This window comes from Cloeon dipterum, chromosome 1, assembly GCF_949628265.1.
Source record: "Cloeon dipterum chromosome 1, ieCloDipt1.1, whole genome shotgun sequence".
In the NCBI taxonomy this organism is placed as follows: domain Eukaryota; kingdom Metazoa; phylum Arthropoda; class Insecta; order Ephemeroptera; family Baetidae; genus Cloeon; species Cloeon dipterum.
This window is the reverse complement of record NC_088786.1, coordinates 5,107,868-5,125,680: the sequence shown is the minus strand read 5'-3', so window position 1 is coordinate 5,125,680 and position 17,813 is coordinate 5,107,868. Positions and strand designations below refer to the sequence as shown.

At 41.1% G+C, this 17,813-nt stretch overlaps 3 protein-coding genes across 8 annotated transcripts in view; 2 read left to right on the top strand and 1 right to left on the bottom strand.

Moving 5' to 3' along the window:
- Positions 1-218: 218 nt before the first annotated feature.
- Positions 219-9,641, top strand: LOC135942571 (serine/threonine-protein phosphatase 1 regulatory subunit 10-like). Of its 4 annotated transcripts, XM_065488776.1 has the most exons (12): positions 219-237; positions 376-541; positions 3,446-3,543; positions 3,614-3,888; positions 4,102-5,205; positions 6,726-6,977; positions 7,032-7,079; positions 7,134-7,217; positions 7,285-7,368; positions 7,565-7,739; positions 7,801-8,014; positions 8,071-9,641. In XM_065488776.1, the coding sequence occupies exons 2-12, from the start codon at positions 512-514 to the stop codon at positions 8,509-8,511; spliced, it is 2,805 nt and encodes a 934-aa protein (XP_065344848.1). In that variant the 5' UTR covers positions 219-237; positions 376-511; the 3' UTR covers positions 8,512-9,641. The 4 variants fall into 4 exon arrangements, with proteins under 4 accessions (XP_065344848.1, XP_065344823.1, XP_065344831.1 ...); XM_065488751.1 differs by having other exon boundaries at positions 7,032-7,217; XM_065488759.1 differs by having other exon boundaries at positions 220-237; positions 7,032-7,217; positions 7,583-7,739.
- Positions 8,812-13,916, bottom strand: LOC135942603 (arylsulfatase G-like). Of its 3 annotated transcripts, XM_065488810.1 has the most exons (11): positions 13,772-13,916; positions 13,531-13,676; positions 13,289-13,472; positions 12,874-13,224; positions 12,728-12,791; positions 12,545-12,673; positions 12,364-12,482; positions 12,137-12,308; positions 11,994-12,076; positions 11,629-11,723; positions 10,995-11,526 (listed from the first exon to the last, which is right to left on the bottom strand). In XM_065488810.1, the coding sequence occupies exons 2-11, from the start codon at positions 13,565-13,567 to the stop codon at positions 11,492-11,494; spliced, it is 1,269 nt and encodes a 422-aa protein (XP_065344882.1). In that variant the 5' UTR covers positions 13,568-13,676; positions 13,772-13,916; the 3' UTR covers positions 10,995-11,491. The 3 variants fall into 3 exon arrangements, with proteins under 3 accessions (XP_065344873.1, XP_065344892.1, XP_065344882.1); XM_065488801.1 differs by lacking the exons at positions 11,994-12,076; positions 12,137-12,308; positions 12,364-12,482; ... (4 more) ...; positions 13,531-13,676; positions 13,772-13,916 and adding exons at positions 8,812-8,972; positions 9,026-9,233; positions 9,284-9,433; ... (3 more) ...; positions 10,317-10,472; positions 10,527-10,714 and having other exon boundaries at positions 11,288-11,526; XM_065488820.1 differs by lacking the exons at positions 13,531-13,676; positions 13,772-13,916 and having other exon boundaries at positions 10,993-11,526; positions 13,285-13,416.
- Positions 13,917-14,823: 907 nt separating this feature from the next.
- The window catches only part of Calx (sodium/calcium exchanger 3), a 70,176-nt gene continuing 67,186 nt past the window's right edge, over positions 14,824-17,813 (top strand). Inside the window, exon 1 of the mRNA XM_065497808.1 lies at positions 14,824-14,983. The gene's annotated coding sequence lies outside the window, so the exon portion shown is untranslated. The remainder of the gene's footprint in view (positions 14,984-17,813) is intronic.

The window sequence follows — 17,813 nt, the reverse complement described above, 5'->3', positions numbered from 1 at the left end:
AATTTAGCTGTAGCGCCAACCGCGTCGCGTGCGCTTATTTTAACATGGGGAGAGGTAGGGAAGCGGCAGTGCGCAGGCCAGTCTCACTCTCGTTATAAGCACTCTACTCCCCAGTCCCCACCGGTCCCCACCACCAAAGCGATGACGTTGCCGACGATGCTCGACTTTTCTCTCCTTCTCCTCTTTTTCCCCTCATCCCTCTATCACCATTGTAAGCTGAGCAAAGATTTCGTGGAGGTAAGCAATTCTACATTTCCTATTTAAAATTCCTGTTTATTCGGTTTGGTTTTGGTCATCTACTGCTAGAACTGAGTGAATTTTATTCGCCTTAGTTCGATCTACAGGTTTATCTAATTAGTTATTCTCTGTTCGCAGGTTCAACGCATATTATGTGGACGAATCTGTTACAAACTATCGTCCCCTCACCCAACCCACCCAACCTCTATTGTCATCAGTCGACCATCGATTTGGTTGCCCTGTGATTTGCCATAGCAAAAACTCTTAAAAAATTATGGCTATTTTAATTGAAATTTTTTTGAATGTAAGTGTAAACGAGTCTTCTATAAAACTAAATCAACTGGGACAGAAAAATAGTATAAGGCGTTCTCTGAGCGATTAAATATTAACGCCAAATTTGAACGAAGCAGCGATATTTTCCAAATAATTTCCATACGAAAAACCAAGTCATAAAAATAATCAATAGTTGCTACCTTCATATTACAATTTAAATCGTGATGCTTGCACAAATCTTGGTTAAACTAAGAGACTTTGCTGCGTGACTTGCTGAGTGACGTCAGAGACGCCATTGATAAATTTTTACATAATAGAAGTTTCCTGAAATGGGCTAAATTACGACAATCTGATTTCAGCTGTTTCAAGGACATAAGTAAAATCAACATATTAAGAATATTTCAAAATGGTAATTATAATATGCCTTTGTTTTGCGTCTTAATATTACATAATAGAAAAAGCTACAATCAATTACACTCATAAGCAAAATGGCTTGCGAAGTAATGATGGAAGGAAATTTCACTAGTTGGCGTTAGTAGAATATTGAGAGTTCAATATGTGTAATGATGTTATGCAATGCGGTGGCGTACCTGATCTTCATAATTCGAATATAGAGGGCTCTGCAGTGGCTTTAACTTGAAAGACAGGCGGCAAGGGGGCATGACGAGTTAAACGCATCGCGTGTTTACTTTCGCACATTATATTCACCAGTGGGCTTAGTTGCGACTGCGAGTTTTTGAAATATTGTTATGAATCGTCATGTATTTAAACCTCTGCTGACTTTTTGGACTTGTTTGTAACACATCCTACACAGAAAATAACTGAATATTGTCAACAGATCATGTACAAATTTGTGCCTATGATTATTACAAGCTTTTATCTCTTAAAATTATTGTGATGTGGAGACCTGATTGGCGGAAAACTGGTGCGGAAAACTGGCGTTTGGTGAGATACCGAGTATGGTCATGAATCAGTTAAGAGTCCAGGTTATGTTGGAACTTTGTTAGTGGCCACAAAACAAACGTTCGTCTTGGTATGAACGGAGTTTTGTGGCCACTTCTGAAATCTGGACGCTTATTGAGTCACTACATTTCATACTTAAAAATATTGCTCTTGACGACAAAATAAGTTTTATTTTTGCACTTAAAACTTCCCTATTCTTCAACATGTTATCATAAAACGAAAAACCGAGAAAAGATTTTTAGAAATGCCTTAACTAAATGCTAGCAGAGAACTAGTTTTTACTTTGCCCGAAACCCACCTGTGCTTCATGAACCAATTCAATTGAAAGAAATTCAAATTCAGAAAAAAAATTATTCCATTAATCCGTAATATGTACAGGTGCGATTTTGGAATTGGTTTACAATATTTTTAGGCTTCCTAGTTATTAAATTTTAATCCTGATCTAGCATCAATACTCTTTAATTTTAAATCGCTAATTTAAGCGCCTGTATAACACATCAAAATTTCCCTTAAAATTACCAGAAGTTGGCATTGTTAAAAACTAAATATTTATATTTTGCTCTGCATTGCTAGAAATAACTTTTCACAAATTCAGTATATCCCAGCATTTTTCCTTGAAAATACGCTCCATGCTAAAATAATATATTATGGAGTATGATCAAATATCAAGTAGAAACATCCAAAATACCCTCCAAGATCCATTTTAAAAATCCGCGCCCTGCCTGTAATATTTTCTCCCCTGGGCAGGCGACTGAGACTCTGCCAACATAACTCTTGCCGCGAACTTACGAAAGTATGAGAAAACAAAAACGCAGGAGGGACTTATTTTCAAAACTTGTTTTCCACACTCACTTCAAGCAGTAGTCCACATGTTGTGCAAGCAGTTTCATTACGAAACTAATATTTTCGATCAAAAGCTGTAAAATGTCCACTGCCTTACATGTTCCTAAAGCTCAAGCATTATTCTGTCGCGTTTTTTGAAGGTATGGTACTGCTGATGAGGCCATAAAGGTCAAAACTGCTGCTTTTATATTGATACTTGTTACAATTATTTCAAATGTTTAGCCTTCCATTCCTTGTTAAGCGAGTAATCATTTTAAAATCGATTTAACTGAGTTCCTAAAGCCCCATTTTAAGTAATTTCTCTCAATTTGTTAGATTTGAACGAGGATTGAAGCCTGGTTTTATATTTTCCCAGCAAAATCAATTGAAATGTCCTATTTTTAATCAATCTCAATTGAAATGACCTATCCTGTTGAAAATTGTGAGTCCTCCATATACTTTAGTGGCTGTTCCATTGCCACTACTTTTTAGCTGTTTATTCATATATTTAAGCGCCATTCTGAAGTTAAGAAATAGCACAACACGTGGGAAATTTCTAGGAGTGATGTGGATAACAAGATCATAAAAAAACTAAAAGCTTCATAATATTTTCCCTGAGCCTCTTGGTTAATTAATTGTTTTTCATGACAATGAATGGAATGATACAAATAATCAACTAACTGTTAATTTAAAAACAATTACTTCGCAGAGACATTCGTAACTATTCCTCACACACGCGTTAATGGTTGATAGATAGCATAAAAGGGTCAGGAAGTAGTTTCAATGTTCTGCGTTCCTCAAAATGAGGATCTACCTGGGTAGCAGCGCATAATTGTCATTATTGACAAAAGCACTGTTGTTGCTGGCATATATTTATTGTGTTGATCACAATATATTTTTGTCAAACCGTAGACAAAATGTGCTGACTAAAGCTCATGAATTTAATCGCTTATTCGCGTGTTTTTCTGCACTCGATGAGGTCTGACACATCACAATTGCCATTTTTACGCTTGTAAGGCAAATGACATAACTGCATAAGTTGCAAGTAGAGACGTTCAAAGCGCTCAAGTTGCTAGCAATTGATTGTAGCTCTAAAAACGTTTTTATGATGCATTAAAATTTGTGTCTGATCGTGCTCTTTGTTTTGCAGCCAAGGATTGATCCGCTTTCATTACTAGACTGTCTAAGTGTGCTGCTTAATCCCTTGGGAGGAATCAAAACCCAAGAGGATGTTGCTAGGATAGTAAGGTAAATCAAAATTTCGCATATTTCCACTCCACAGAACTAACCGAGCGTTTTTCTTTTTTCTCTGTTTCAGTCTGATGAGCAAATTCTCAAAGAAGCTTGTCAGCAAGTGTGTGTATGTGGAGATTTTGCATGCAACTGAAAGTAAACTACTGGAGAACTACATGGTCCATGGTGGCTGGGAACTGGTGAGCCAGTGGATATTAGATGCTGTGGAAACAAACAACGGACCATTGCTGGAAACCCTGCTGTCACTTACCAAGAAAAGTTGGTTCCCTCTAGAAGTGTTGAAGATCAACGACTGTGCCAGATCTGTGAACTCCTTAATAACAGCTGCACCAAATGAGCGTAAGAAATTATTTCTTCATTATCTGTCAATTTAAAATCACAAACGATAGTTAAATTGCTATTTCTGTTGGTTTAAAATGTATTTTCCTTCAAAGTGATAATTCAAAATGATTTAAGAGAACAAAGCTCAATGATTTCATTAGTTTATTTCTCAAGCCATCCAAGTTCACAGTTTCGTAATGCAGGCATTAATGTGCATTGCTCAATTTTCAGGCGTCAAATTGCTTGCTCACGAAGTAGTCTCGCATTGGAAGGAAATAGCCAGAATGAATGACATTAAGACTGCGGCGATGGAAACAACCAATCAAACCCAAGTAGAAATCAAGGAAGAAGTCGAAGAAACGATAATCGATTCTAACCAGGTGTTAACTGAAGAAGCAGTCAAGTTAGAATTGAGCAAAGAGGAACCTGAGGATGTCGAAGAGGAGGAGGAGGAAGAAGATGAAGATGCGTGCGATGCCACTTCGACATCGATCGAAGAGGATGGGCCGATTGCCCAACCTCTGGGAGAACTGCCAGTTTACAGACTGACCATGCGGGACGGGAAACACGTTCTTGCCAAGGTCACTACTGGCCCAACAATTCAGCCCGAATTCAAAACTGTCGAAGTAGAAGTGCCACTCGTTGAAACCTCGCCCGTCAAGGATGGACCAAAGGGAGCGGCCAGACGGAAGCAGGACTTGAAACCGAAGGAGCTGCACACTGCGGAAGACTTGGAAAAGCGACAGCAAAACCAGGAGAAGGTGGCGGCCAAAAAGAAGAGAGCAGACGAGGAGCGAATCAAGGAAAAGCTTTTCAAAGAGAAGCAGAAAAAGCTGAAAGAGAAGCTGGCCGAGAGGGAAGCAAAGAAGCTGAAGGAGCAAAAAGAGAAAGATGAGGCTACTTTAGCGCAGCTCAAGTCTACAAGCCAAAAAGTCGTGCTGGCAAAAATTCCAAAAAAGAGCAAAGCTGAGGATGGCGACAAGAAAAAGGATTCGCTTAGTGAGAAAAAGGCGGATTCATCGAGACGTAGCTCCACTGACGACGAAAAGAAGAAAAAGCCATCAAAGAAGGAGTCTAAATCACCTGTTGTGGACAAAGTCTCTTCACCCATGCAACCTGTCAAGCATAAGGTGAAAACTTTCAACTCAAAGTTCAGGTCGACTGGCTTGGAGGAGGAGCCTCCGCTGCCGCCCCCGAGAGGTCACAGCAAGAAGGACCTCAAGGATAAACCTAACCTCAAGAGGTCACCTCCACCAGGTGGGAAAGAACCTGTGGAAAAGAAAAGTAAGCTGGAGGATGTGGTGAAGAAGGTCAACGAGAAACCAAAACCTAAGCGTAAGTGTTGCTTTCATTTTTACACTGAATACTCAAGCCCTCTTTTGGGAGTTGTTCTGCTCCGATGTTGCAGGGTTGCAGATTGGCTAACGGTTAAGAGCAGCAATTGGTCAAGTTTGTGTCGTATTGTGTGTCAGTCAATAGGTGGAATGAATGGCTTCGGAAGCGCCACCCTTAAAATGTTTTTTCCTAGTGTAGAAATATTTGGGTGTCACTTTCGCAACCACCGTTCCCCTAGATACCTTCTTTGAGGTAAGCAAGCAGCTTTTCTCAGGTGGTATTGCCCCTCCTGTGGCCAGAGGTAAAAAGCTTGAAAGGAAAAAGAGAAATATGAAAAGCAATTCACAGAAAAAATAATGGGAGGGGCAATGCGCCGGGAAAAGTATACTATTTATTGTAGATAAATTCCTGGCTGTATAAGAAAATAAAGAAAACTTTTCCCACATCTTTCAGTTTAAATCAAATAAAATTCACTGTTCGAAAATACGAATGAGCCAAATAAGAAACGTGAACTGAACAAAGAACGTGAAAGATAAATATAGGAACAAGCATTTGAATCGATTATAACAAAACATACTGAAGCAAGGAAAGCTCACCAAGGAATGGCGTGCAAAGTGATGTCATCCAAGGACACTACTCTGGCGAATCGTCATGCGCAAGAGTCCTAGACTATAGCATATCGCCGAGAGAGATGGGATTAAAAGCTCGTCATCAAATTGCAATTCCACGCTTCAATTTTTCCCTTCTGAAAGAGATACCTGTTTGCGGATTCTATATGGCAGTTGAATCAAATAACCGTAACACGTGAAAATATTCAATTCAGATTATGAAAAATACATTAACAAATGTTGGCAGTGACCTATAGTTAACTTCGTAATATTTAACAATTAGATACCAACCTCAATATCTTGTAACTTGGTTTCGAGTTGTGAGGAAATACAAGCGATTCAATTCAATTCTGTTTCTCTATGATGCGTTTGCACCCGCGTCTGTCAACTGACACATAGCCACAAACCGCATCAAAGTCTTGACTTTATTCCCTGTGCAATTTATGTTCTTATGCTGTAAGATAATTTTAGCTTCCCTTATTAACACTTAGATACACCCCTGGCGATAATGAAATCAATTAGGTGGTGTGAGTGTATTTTAATAATTTAAACTGGATTAAAATGATGGAAATATCAAGCATTTAAAAATAATTTCCTCTGCTTGAATCTGTTAACAACCATCATCAAGGGAAACAATATTTCATTCCCAGGAATTTTGCCAATGGATTTAACCAGTTAAATTGTTAAATTAAAAATACGTCCTAATTTTAAACAACTCGTTTTTATTATTGCTTGCATGCTAACTCAGACAACTGGATTTTATTCCATTGCACCCTCAAAAAGCTGACTCCCTGCGCAACAGACCAATCGCCGCTCACCTGCGTCAGCCAATCTGCAACCACCTGTGAAGCACAACCTGGGCACCTTTGAAAATTTGACCTTCAATTGTATTATTTCCTGATTTGATTTCAGCGGGCATACAACTTTTGCAAGAGAGCAACTTTTTCATGGATGCCCTCAACGCTACTGTGAAAATAGAGCCCAGGAAAAGAAAACGGCGTGTCAGTTCCAGCAAAGATGATCCACCTCCTTCCAAGGAGAAGAAAACTGAGAAAGTTGCCTCTCCCACCCTAACAAAACCTGTCAAATTCTACACAGAGAATCAGGAAGGAAAAGACGACGACCAGGACAGAAACGATGATGACAGTAACCTTGAGGCTAGAAGTAAACTTGTCAAAGTTTTATTTACAACCTGTTCTAAAGTTCATCCATCCTCAGGTCCCACCCCTCCAGCTGAGATCACGGGGGAGGAATCAACTGAAAACAGTGAGTTGCGTCCAGATGGCACCAAGAGTGTTTTAGTAATTCACAGACCTGCAGATCGGGTCAAGAAGTCAGTGCGATTCAAAAGTGATGAAGAACTAGTCAGCATTCAGTATTTCGAGCTGGATGAGACCGAAAGAGGTAAAATTTGCTGTCTATGTCTATTTGTATTATTTTAATTTATCTAAACATTTAAATTGTTTTCCAGTTAATGTGAATAAGATGGGAGGGGACATGAAAGTATCTGACGCTGCTTACGAAAGAGACATGTACATGAACGCCAAGAAAAGAGGTTTGTTTTATACTTATTTTGGTGTTTAGTAATTTTTGATGTGCTGGAGAGAAATAATTTTTTGCCAGCTACCTCTAATGACAATGTTAAAAGCATTATGCTGGCAAATCAGAATAGAGTTGCTATTTTCTTCGGACCACTAACTCATTCTTTTTAGTGAACAAAGACCAACTTTATTCTTTGTCCACTCTCTTAGCAGTGCGAATTTTTGCAGATGCTCAACCAGAAGTGATAGAGAACATTCCTTGGAAACTAATTAAAATAGATTGCTCAAATCCCTTGGCTGAGCCTGGAAAGAACAGCACGGAGAAATTAGTTCAGGAAGAAAGAGAGAAGACGGTGTTGCAGGCGATTTACTTCTCACCGGAATCGTAAGAAATATTTGCATGGTAAAGGAATTAGTCGCTAATTAGAAACTGATTTATATTCCAGTATTCCTGATTCACCAGCTGAGGCTTTGCTAGAAGAGTTCTCTCCTGCCGAACCGAGAACCATACCCTTGGACGACGTGACAGGCAACTTAGATAACGTCAAAGATTGGTCATATCTTCCTTGGATTGAGCCAAAAGGATTCGCACCTGTTGCAACTCCGGCGGTGGCACCTCCTGTGGCCGGAAGCAGTGGCGGTGGTGGTGGTGGATGGAGGGTAAGGATCCTTGCCAGTATGAGGTGTGTGTGCAACATTAATGAATGTATTTTCAGACGGGCGACGGCCAAATTCTGGCTAGCAGCGTCCCAGAGCCATCGACCTTCCAGCCCCAGCAGGGCTTCAACGTCGGCTACGAAACAGGCAACATGATGAACCCCAACTTCGGCTACCAGTCGAATAACTTCAACATGCCACGACCCGACTTCAATAATATGAACGGCATGATGAACCCCAACATGATGCCGCCGAACGGAGTGCCACCACCCAACTTCATGCCATTTCCACCAGGCAACAACTTCAACGGTCCACCGCCAGGCAACTTTAATGGCCCGCCGCCAGGCAACTGGGGGCCTCAGGGCTTCCGAGGGCGTGGGTTCATGCGCGGCGGACGGGGCTTCTTTCCTCCAAGAGGGGGGCTGCGGACCAATATGTGCAAACACCACATGCGAGGCTTCTGTCGCAACGGAGACAGCTGCCACTTCAAACACCAGTAGAGCTGGTGGCTGGCTGCACGAAGCAAGACTGACCTGTCGTTAAACCAATGTGATAATTTCTATTTAAAATGCATCTTGAGTGAAATAAACCATAATAGGACTTATTTGCGAATCGTGATATGTCGCAATTCCAGCTAAATATACATAGTTCGTTATGTAAGGTGCATTTAAAAATAATAATGAGAGAACTGACGTCTTGAGACTAAAATAAAACTAAGTATTATATACTTTTTCAAGAAATGAAACACAGTCTCTTGTTGGTGTAAACATTTATTATAAAAAAAGCCATCGGATGCTTGTTCAGTTCGGCTCATCCCAAGGGCAGAAGCAATTCCCGAGGTAGTGGGAACAGCAGGGCCGCACAGCTGGGTCTGTTCGAGTGTCTACCACGCTTGTGTTATCCTTTTGCACCGAGTTAAGGTATTCATGCAAGACCTGAAGCGCCCGCTCGGCAACCTTGACTGAGAAACGTCATAAACCAAATTGCTAAGTCTCTATAAAGAAAATTTATCACATCTTCTAGTCCCGTGCAACGGGAAACGCTCTTCAGGGTCCATCGCAAGGTCAAACACTAGGGGTGGGTAGTGGAAACGAAAAGGTGGCTCTGGCAGGCCGCAGCCTGCTACTCCTCCAGAGTGGAAAACTGCTTTCATATGTCTGACCCTGACGGCCCCTATATCGTCCCAATGGCCAACGTGAGCGTTGCTCGGGTGAAGAAGGACCTGAAAAAGGTAGATGTCATGCTACGCAGTGTGAGTCATGCTGTCCTGACCTGGTGGCCGTCGATGGAATGGCCCTGAAGCAAGTCAGTAGATATATCAAGACCGTCGTAGAAGTGATGGCTGGGCAATTTTGCTCCAGTTAGTGATGAAATTGTTGGAACCACGTCAAGTGCTGACAAAAGTGCGCTGGACACTGTTGACTTAATATGAAGTAATTTACGTTATTTTTGCGTTCTTCTAGATATTGATAAGCCTAAGCATAGTGAAATAAATTGTATTTTTGTTCGAATAATTAACTAATATGTATGTACTCAATGTAATTAGGCATATTAACGGGGCATTTTGTAGAATAGAAAAATATGATACCATTCTGATGTTGGTAATAAATCGAATAACAATAATAATAGATCTAAAATGTGTTTGCTTATTTGATAGAAAAAACCTTAATGACGGGAGCCCAATTGATAAACGCGGGCACTCGGTGTCCACCCTCCCAGACGGTTCTTTTGGCGCTGCCTCCTCCATTGTATTGCTGCCAAACGCCCTTGTATGGCCCTGCAGAGCCAGCCAAGCTGCATTTAGACTGCCAGGGACCGTTGTCACCTATGTGAAAATTACTAGTTTATTTATTTTAACAAACAAAAATATCAATTACTCAGGAACCAAATTAGAGTATTTTCGAGACCGGCTGCACGCACCAGTTCCTCAGCAATCCAGTCCATTTCTCTCAGGCAGTTTTCAAAAACTCCTCCATTAGTAGCATTACTAAAGTTGTTGCCGTGCGCTAGCGGCACGTGCACATGCGAAAATGCAACCAAGAGGAAGAACGGCTTACTTAATTAATTAATAAAAAAAAGATTAGGAAGTGTTTGTTTTAGGAATAGTTAAAAATATTACTTCTTGTCTTCATTTATATAGTTGGTTCCAAATTCAGCATAAAGTTGAGCTAAATCTGCAAGTTTTACTGGCTGGTGCAAAATATCTCGGTCCTTGTACAGCGGTAGAGGAGTATTCGAAAATTCTTTAGATCCTACATGAAAAAATAAAATAAATTATATTGTTGTTGTGTGTTGCATTAGTCACCATTATTCAAATTGCGTCTACAGGATCGTTTTGGTGGCATGTCTAAGCCTGGAGGAACTGAGCAGCCCATGTCCAAGCTATAGGGCACCCCGAAATAGCGATCGAACCCGTGGTCCAGAGGATGGTGCCCTTGGGTCAGTCCCAAATGCCATTTTCCTAATTAAAAGAAAAGGCATCACAACAATTTGATGCTATTTGCAAAGTTCGTGCCTATCGCTGCTGTTCGGTAGCCTGCTTCCTTGAGGATCTTTGCCAGGGTGATTTCGGTGTCTGGAAGACCACCAACCGAATCTGGACCAAAGTTGTCCAAAACACCTGTTCTCTGCCCCAAACGCCCAGTTAGAAGGGCTGACCTTGACGGGGTGCACACCGAGGAGCCAGAGTGAAAGTCTTGAAATCTGGTTCATCCACAAACATAATATAAAAAAAGGAAACGGATCGTGAAACTATTTTAGAAATTAAGGAATTTAAAATTGAATTTTTAAAGCTCTTGAAACTCCTTATTTTATCATCATGTTTTGACTACTAATATCTGCTTCACAGATATGAGCGAGGTAATCTCAACATTGCAGTGCTTCTGGCACTCTTTAAAAGTTCATAAAATAGAAATCTTCAGCATCTTCTTTTCAAAATCAATATCATGATTATTTGCATTAAAAGGTCTTGCATTTTGTTCTATGAAATTTTATTTCATAAATTAAAAGAAATGTTTAAACAGGACATCAGTACTCATATTATTACGTAGCATGTCTTGTCTTCATAGAAGACTCCCAATATTTATATTCCTGGGGTGCTGAATGATTGCACTATACATTTTCAACATATCTTACACCAGACGTAATTCAGGAAATATTTTACAACCAATCAAAACAAAATATATAGCATATATAAAGAGAGAAAATTGAGTTTAATTCAACATATTTCAACACATTGTTTGAGATCCTTGAATTCAATGATAGTTTTGGAATCACCTGATACCGCTGTTTGCAAGTTTATCAAGAAATGGAGTGTTTGATGGCAGGTGGGGCAAATTGACTCCCAAATCGCCCCAGCCCATGTCGTCGGCCAAGAGCAAAAGGATGTTAGGTTTATCCCGCGCTCCATCGATAGTGTTTGCAGCCAAGAACAGGAGCAGGAGTGCGAGAGACGACATTGCACCAAGCCTAGGAGCTGACTTACACCGCCCAGTGTGTACGTTGGAAGCCTTGCGCTGTTGGTGGGAGTTCTTATCAGATAAGTCAACAAGTATTCACTCAAACAGCGTGGCCCAAGTTTTCGTTTCTTAACCTAGGCTAATGACGCTCGCACTTACCAATGCTGTATAAAATGTTTGCTATGTCCTCATGGTTTCCAGACCGAAATATGAAGCAACAGAACTCACTGGATGTGTTGCAACTGGTTGTATCTCTGTTTTGTGAGTATAACTCAATTAGTCGTGCTTCAAATTTGTAAATAATAATGTGTTTAATAAGTTTTGGGGTTGGATTTATTATCTCTATTTATTGCATTATGACCATGATAAAGAGTTTCGTTAATAATTTAAGCAAAATTGTGGAATTTGAAGTCTAATTGAATTAAAAAGTGATTTTTAAGGTTGAGGCAGTTTGAGGATGTCAATAATAGCAATGCTCTTTTCTCATTACATTGGTATTTTATGATTTAATCAAAGATATTTACCCTGCTATGTAGGCAAAGTATTCGGGTAGTCGCTCATATTTTCCGCAAGAGGAAATCTCCATAAATGTATGGTTACAAATTGTCTGTAAAATTATAAATTAAACAATCAGCAATAATTGGAGCTAATAATTGGATTCTTTCACCTCATTAGTACCAGTGGCAGTCACTTTGACGCCCATCTCTAGAATTTCCATCTGTACCTTGAAGCTGGTTTGTGGTTCTGCGACAATTTTAGTGATGCCCGTGCAAACCTTGCTTACGTCTCCTTGGGCCCCCACCAATACAGAGCCCATGTATTCAACCGGAAATCCAATCCTACCAATAGAGTATTGATGCTGATTGACCCAAAGAGAAATCATTCTTTTCTTACACGTTATCCTGCTTTTCCTTGCTCTTCGGCCTGTTTCTATCAACAATTTCAAGGCGCAGGCCCAGACGAAGTAACAGCCTCTGGATCGGAGGGAATATCTTGCCATCAGTCTGCCTCGCCTGATTATTCAATAAAAATCAATTTAATAATAATTGAATTGAATTAGGAGCTGCCGAATTACCCGTAGAACACTCAGTTGGATTGGCTGACCCTCTGCCTGCTTCATAATTGAGCCAAGTTTAGTCCGCATTGCGCTCGTGATTTCCATGCCGTTAATTTCAGTCACGACGTCACCAACCATAACTTTGTCCTTGAGGGAAACATTAATATTCAATTCAAACTGTTGAAAATCTTAAAAACGTACGTCCTCAGCAGCGACTCCTGAACTTTGGGCTTTGACAACGACAGCTCCTTTTCTTCCAGTGAAACTAAAACATTAAGAAAACTAATATGTAAGAGTTGCTTCGGTTGAAAATAATTAATCAATAGATTCTAAGAAAAATTACTCACCCTACAACAAGCCCAAGTTGTTTGCAGGGCACAAACTCAAGATTTTCAAAAGCCGGCAGCATCCAGGTTTCGTCGAGAAAGAGAGCATTGCTCAGGTTGAGATCAAACTTAAGTTTGCCACACTGCAGCAACACGGAGAGGAAGATTTGGCCTAATATCTCGTCGCCAAGAATTGAGTTAGTCTTGTAGGTTCCCCACTGAGCCTGATTTTCCAGCATGATCTCAACAGGATGGTGCAGAACGCCCTTGGAGAGGCAAAGACGAGCTAAGAGTCGGAAGCGGCCTCGGTCGGTCAGCACTCGAGCTGTGTTCTTAGCCTTGGAAACTGATGAGCTATATGCGAATGAAGTCCTACGCGAAACGAAAGTTATAATCTTCAGTTATTGAATTACGCACGCATCCTGTTTTTACAAACTTGTGGTGAGGACTAGCGACATTTTCCAACCAAATCCAGCACTCTGGTGTTTGAATTTGGAAAGACTCGTTGAGACCCTGCTGGAAAATCTTTTCCAGGATCTCGCAAAAAGGTTGAAGGGAAGGATCATAATCTGTGATACGCCCTTCCGTCGAAAAGGTGATGAGCAATTTGGCAGCGTGACCTGAAGCACAAACAAACTTTAACAAATCTGCGCTATTTTAGGCGGAAAATTTACAAACCTTTCAGGTCTTTTAAAAGTGGGTCAGTCACTGACATCTTCGGTGTTGACTTCAATTTAAAGGGTTTTGAAGATCAAACCATCTAACTGCTTGTACTAGAAAACTGGTTTTGGTAGCCCTTTATTTCCTTGGTATTTTTCTTGCTCCTGAACAACAATTTACAAAAATAATTAAGTTAATTATTTGGCTTATATATATATGCAAAAATCACAATTTTAAGGTTAATAATGTCCGAATTTACCTAAATTTACAACATCGCAGGGTCCTAGGATTGGCGAGTGGCGAGTTGTCACATCGCCGACTGGTGTGTGTGTGCGTTGTTATTATTTTCGAATCAGAACGTCGGTGACGAGGCGCGGGAATCAGATTAGAGCTGTGTGATAGGATGCAAGGCAGGCGATGTGGTCCGATCGACGGATGTCGGCAGCTGCTGCCACCTTGCGTACATAAGGCGCAATCAGGGTCAATTTTTAAAAACTTCAGGTGGCAAAGACAGAGGGAATCATTTCACAGTGTGGTGCAAAAGGATTAAGGATTCAAAAAATCATCATGGCTATTTAGCCATTTAGAGTATTTTGATGAGAATAAACATATTTTAAAATAATGCTAATTTGGGGAAGAATATTTAATATCTTTGTTGGAGATTTGGAGCATTTTCGGTAAAAATTTAACTTAAGCTTTTAAAATTTGATATTTTCAGTTCCTATAAAAAGCTGCCATAAAATCTAAATTTCATAGAATTCTTAAGATTTTTCGTGTTCAAGGAACAAGAGAAGTACCTTCGTGTTAGTCAAAACATGCTTCTGTGTCTTTAAATTTCCGCAGTTCTCGGGAGAGTAAACTTTTACTTTTTTCCAAAAAATAAATAGTTTTACAAATTGATGAAAATTGTTTAACTTGTTCTCAGAACTTTATACAATTTGTAAAACGAATGTACTGCATAAAATACCGCTTCTTCTCTCCTCAACACGTATGAAAAATATTTGCATAATATGCAAATGCAAAGTTGGTTGTGCTCCGAACGCTGTAAAAATCCAAGATAACGCGCAGAGTGGGCTAAAAAGAGAAAAACAATAAAAAGAGCCGATGGAGCAGCGTTGCAATCTGTACGCATGGAAGGAAGGGTGCAAAAATGCTAATTTGCGAAGCTCCAAGTCGTGAGAGCGTTATCGCAGCCGGTGCACCTTTGGCGGCGGTGGCGGCAGGGAGGACGCACAACAAGGGCAGGGTGTGCGCAAGGGAGGTGGTGCGACGTCGTCGGGCCGAGCGGTCCGAGCACGTGTGTAATATTAGCCCACCATCAGTGGTCTGGGTCTCGCTTGCTCGGCCGCCGGCGTGGCCTCTCTCGTCTCTGCCCAGCAGTAGCGTCGCCGCCGCCGCCTCCGGACACCAGCCGCCCCCGCGCACACGCGAACGCGAAGCCGCCTCCAGGTGACAAGAGGAGTCAGATCAGGTACCTTTTATTTTAAATTTCGCATCGTCATTTCCATCAGATTTGCTTTGGTGAGAAATTTCGCGGAGAAAGTCTCGAGCCGAATCTCGAGCCGGGGGCGGTCGAGGGCCGCCTCCGCGGAGGCCGACTGGGCCTGGAGGCCGGCTGGCCCGCGGTTGGAATAATTATTTTCTCCCCAGTTGGCTGGGCCTTACGCTAATCTCGTCACCTCGCCGAATGGCTATTTTTATCGCGCTTCTCTCTCTTTTCTCTCGAGATCCCTTCTCTCTCTAACTTTGATTCGCGCTCCCACTCTCTCGCTCTTTCTCTTTCCTGCCGGCGTGGTGCGCGTCCACGTATGCCCGCCGCACAAAATATGAATTATGATGCGAGCCCCGCGGAGTAATCACCTTTTTGTTTGCTCTGCGCGTTAATTGGGCGCTCATTTCCGCAGCAGCGGCCGCGCCGCGCCGCCCCCCGCCGGGGGCGACTGTTTAGAATTTTCGGCCCGTGCCAAACGCTGCATTCTTGCGGACCTCCGCCGGCACACAGGAATTCCCTGACCCGCGAAATTTAGCAGTTTGCTCGTCAAAACACACCGCGCGCGCGGCGACGCAATAATACAATCGCCGCGCGCGCGGCGCCAACTCCGAGAGGCCTAATTACGCTCACTTGCGGAAATAATGCGCCACTTGCCAAGCGGCAGACAATCCTTTTTCTTTGTCTGCATCTCTCTCGTTGTCGTTGTCACCGGCAGGGCTGCGATTTATTTGCTTCTGTGCAGCTGCAGTCGCCTTTCGAAACGAGTCGTTTCAAATTTGCATCATTTCGGTCTCAGGACAGCTTTGAAAAAAAATCTTTAAGCTGCAACTCTTTCTAGAAGTCTAGCAATTATTAATTTAAAAAAATCGGAATATTTTTAGGCACAACAAACTCCCCTGCAAGCTGGGAACAAAACTATTTTAGCATTTTTATTATTATTTTATACCATCAATTGCTGACAAATTCTCCATAAACATAAGAAACAAATGGAATATTCACCAACACAATAATAATTGCCTTCAATTGGTTTATTGCGAAGGAAAATTTTCAGTTTAACGTTTAATTCATCGCCTGCGCGTTTCCTCAAATATCCCCAAATCTTTCTTACGCGCTCCAATTCTTTGAGTTTCGATAAATCAAGTCAAAGCAGACGACAGGATAGTTATGTAACCAAAATTACGAGTCTCACAGCAGCCAGGGGAATAAATTTATCCTCAATCAGAGCAAGTTGAGCGTCATCGCGCTTCGTCTTTAGCGTCTTTTTCTTGGTTGAGCGAGGATTGGTTCGTTTTTTACTCAGAGCGAATATTTATTTTATTTTTCATTGAGCGCGTCGGCGTTTATTTGTGTGAGTGCGTGTGTGTTTAATTGAAGCGCGTTTGTCAAGGGCCGAAAGCAATGCGACATGTGTGTGTGTGTGTTAGAGAGCAGAGGATCCGTCGCTATACAGAGCGAGCGACAAGCGGCACACGCCAAACCAAAAAATAACCTTTCCGCGGACGCCCTCGAAATATCGTGAAAACCGTCGCCTTGTGATGGGGGAGGAGCGCGCGGGGGCAGAGGGGCGCACGTTAATGATGTAATCGTGTTTTTGCGTGTACCTGCGAGCTGGACACATGCTGGAGAAATTAATCACAGCACCGAAATAAAATTCCAACTGGAAAGATAAATGCAGCTGCTGGGACGTTTCCTCACAGATAAAATAACGGCAATCTAGCCTAGAGCCTGGTGTCCCTATTCGCGTTTCATATCCGCCCGTCATTTCGCAGCTGCCAATATTTGGACCAGAGACAGAGAGTGTGGAAATGTTCTTAATGCGAGCAGTGAATTTGTAAATTAGCGATTCAACACGCGAAAACTTTTCGTGATCGATAGGTCGCGATCAATACTCAAACGCTTCAAATCTTTTAATTTAAACTCCACGTTAATTGCAATCAGTTTTTAGTTCGCAAATCGAGTCTGGAATTGCACGACCTCTAAAAGTTCTTCACGCTTTGAAGCGTAAGTTATAAGAATTTATCGCGACCTCTCGTCAGGGAAGAACCCTGAAAAGACCTAGATATAAAACTTTTTCGGTCTGAGCCCTTGTAGAGTGCTGAAGATAAACTGCCCAATTTTTGTTTGTTAATATGCATTTAAAATTTAACCATTTTAGAAATAAAATCCAAAGACTAACAGTTTTCAATGAAAATAGTCGCAAACGGCCTTCCAAAATATTCCTTATAAAAATGCTATTAATGTCAAAAACTTGACAGCTTGATTTCAAATTAATTAGGAAAACTTCCTCATTGCTATAGTTTCGACTATCTTATTAGAAAAAAATTGAACTAAATTCTAAAATAGGGAAAAATTAATTCATCATTCATTTGCCTGCATTAAGACATTAATTTTATTCTGTTATCATTGGAAGCAACTTAAAGTGTTGTCAGAAGGTTTCCAGAGTATATTGTTGTTTCATCTTTTTATTTGCGATCCTTACCTTGAAAGCAATGATCGAATTGGAGCGAAATAACAGAGAACCCAAAAGATTTTGTAAAATGACTAGCAAATCTCATCCGGTCATCGTTTTATCAATTCCTCAAGTCAAGCAAATTAAATTGATGACAACTGTAGAGCAGCAATAAATTGGTCATTAAAATTTTTTGATATTGACAGATTGACACTTTCAAGCCAAAGAAATAATGAATGAAAAAATAACGCCAATAACATCCAATGCTTAAAAACCTTTCCGCAATAGCTTTTTCAACTAAGTGCTTGCCAATTCGAACCGTCAAAGTCCGCGAAGACAGGCGGCGTCAGGAAATATGCA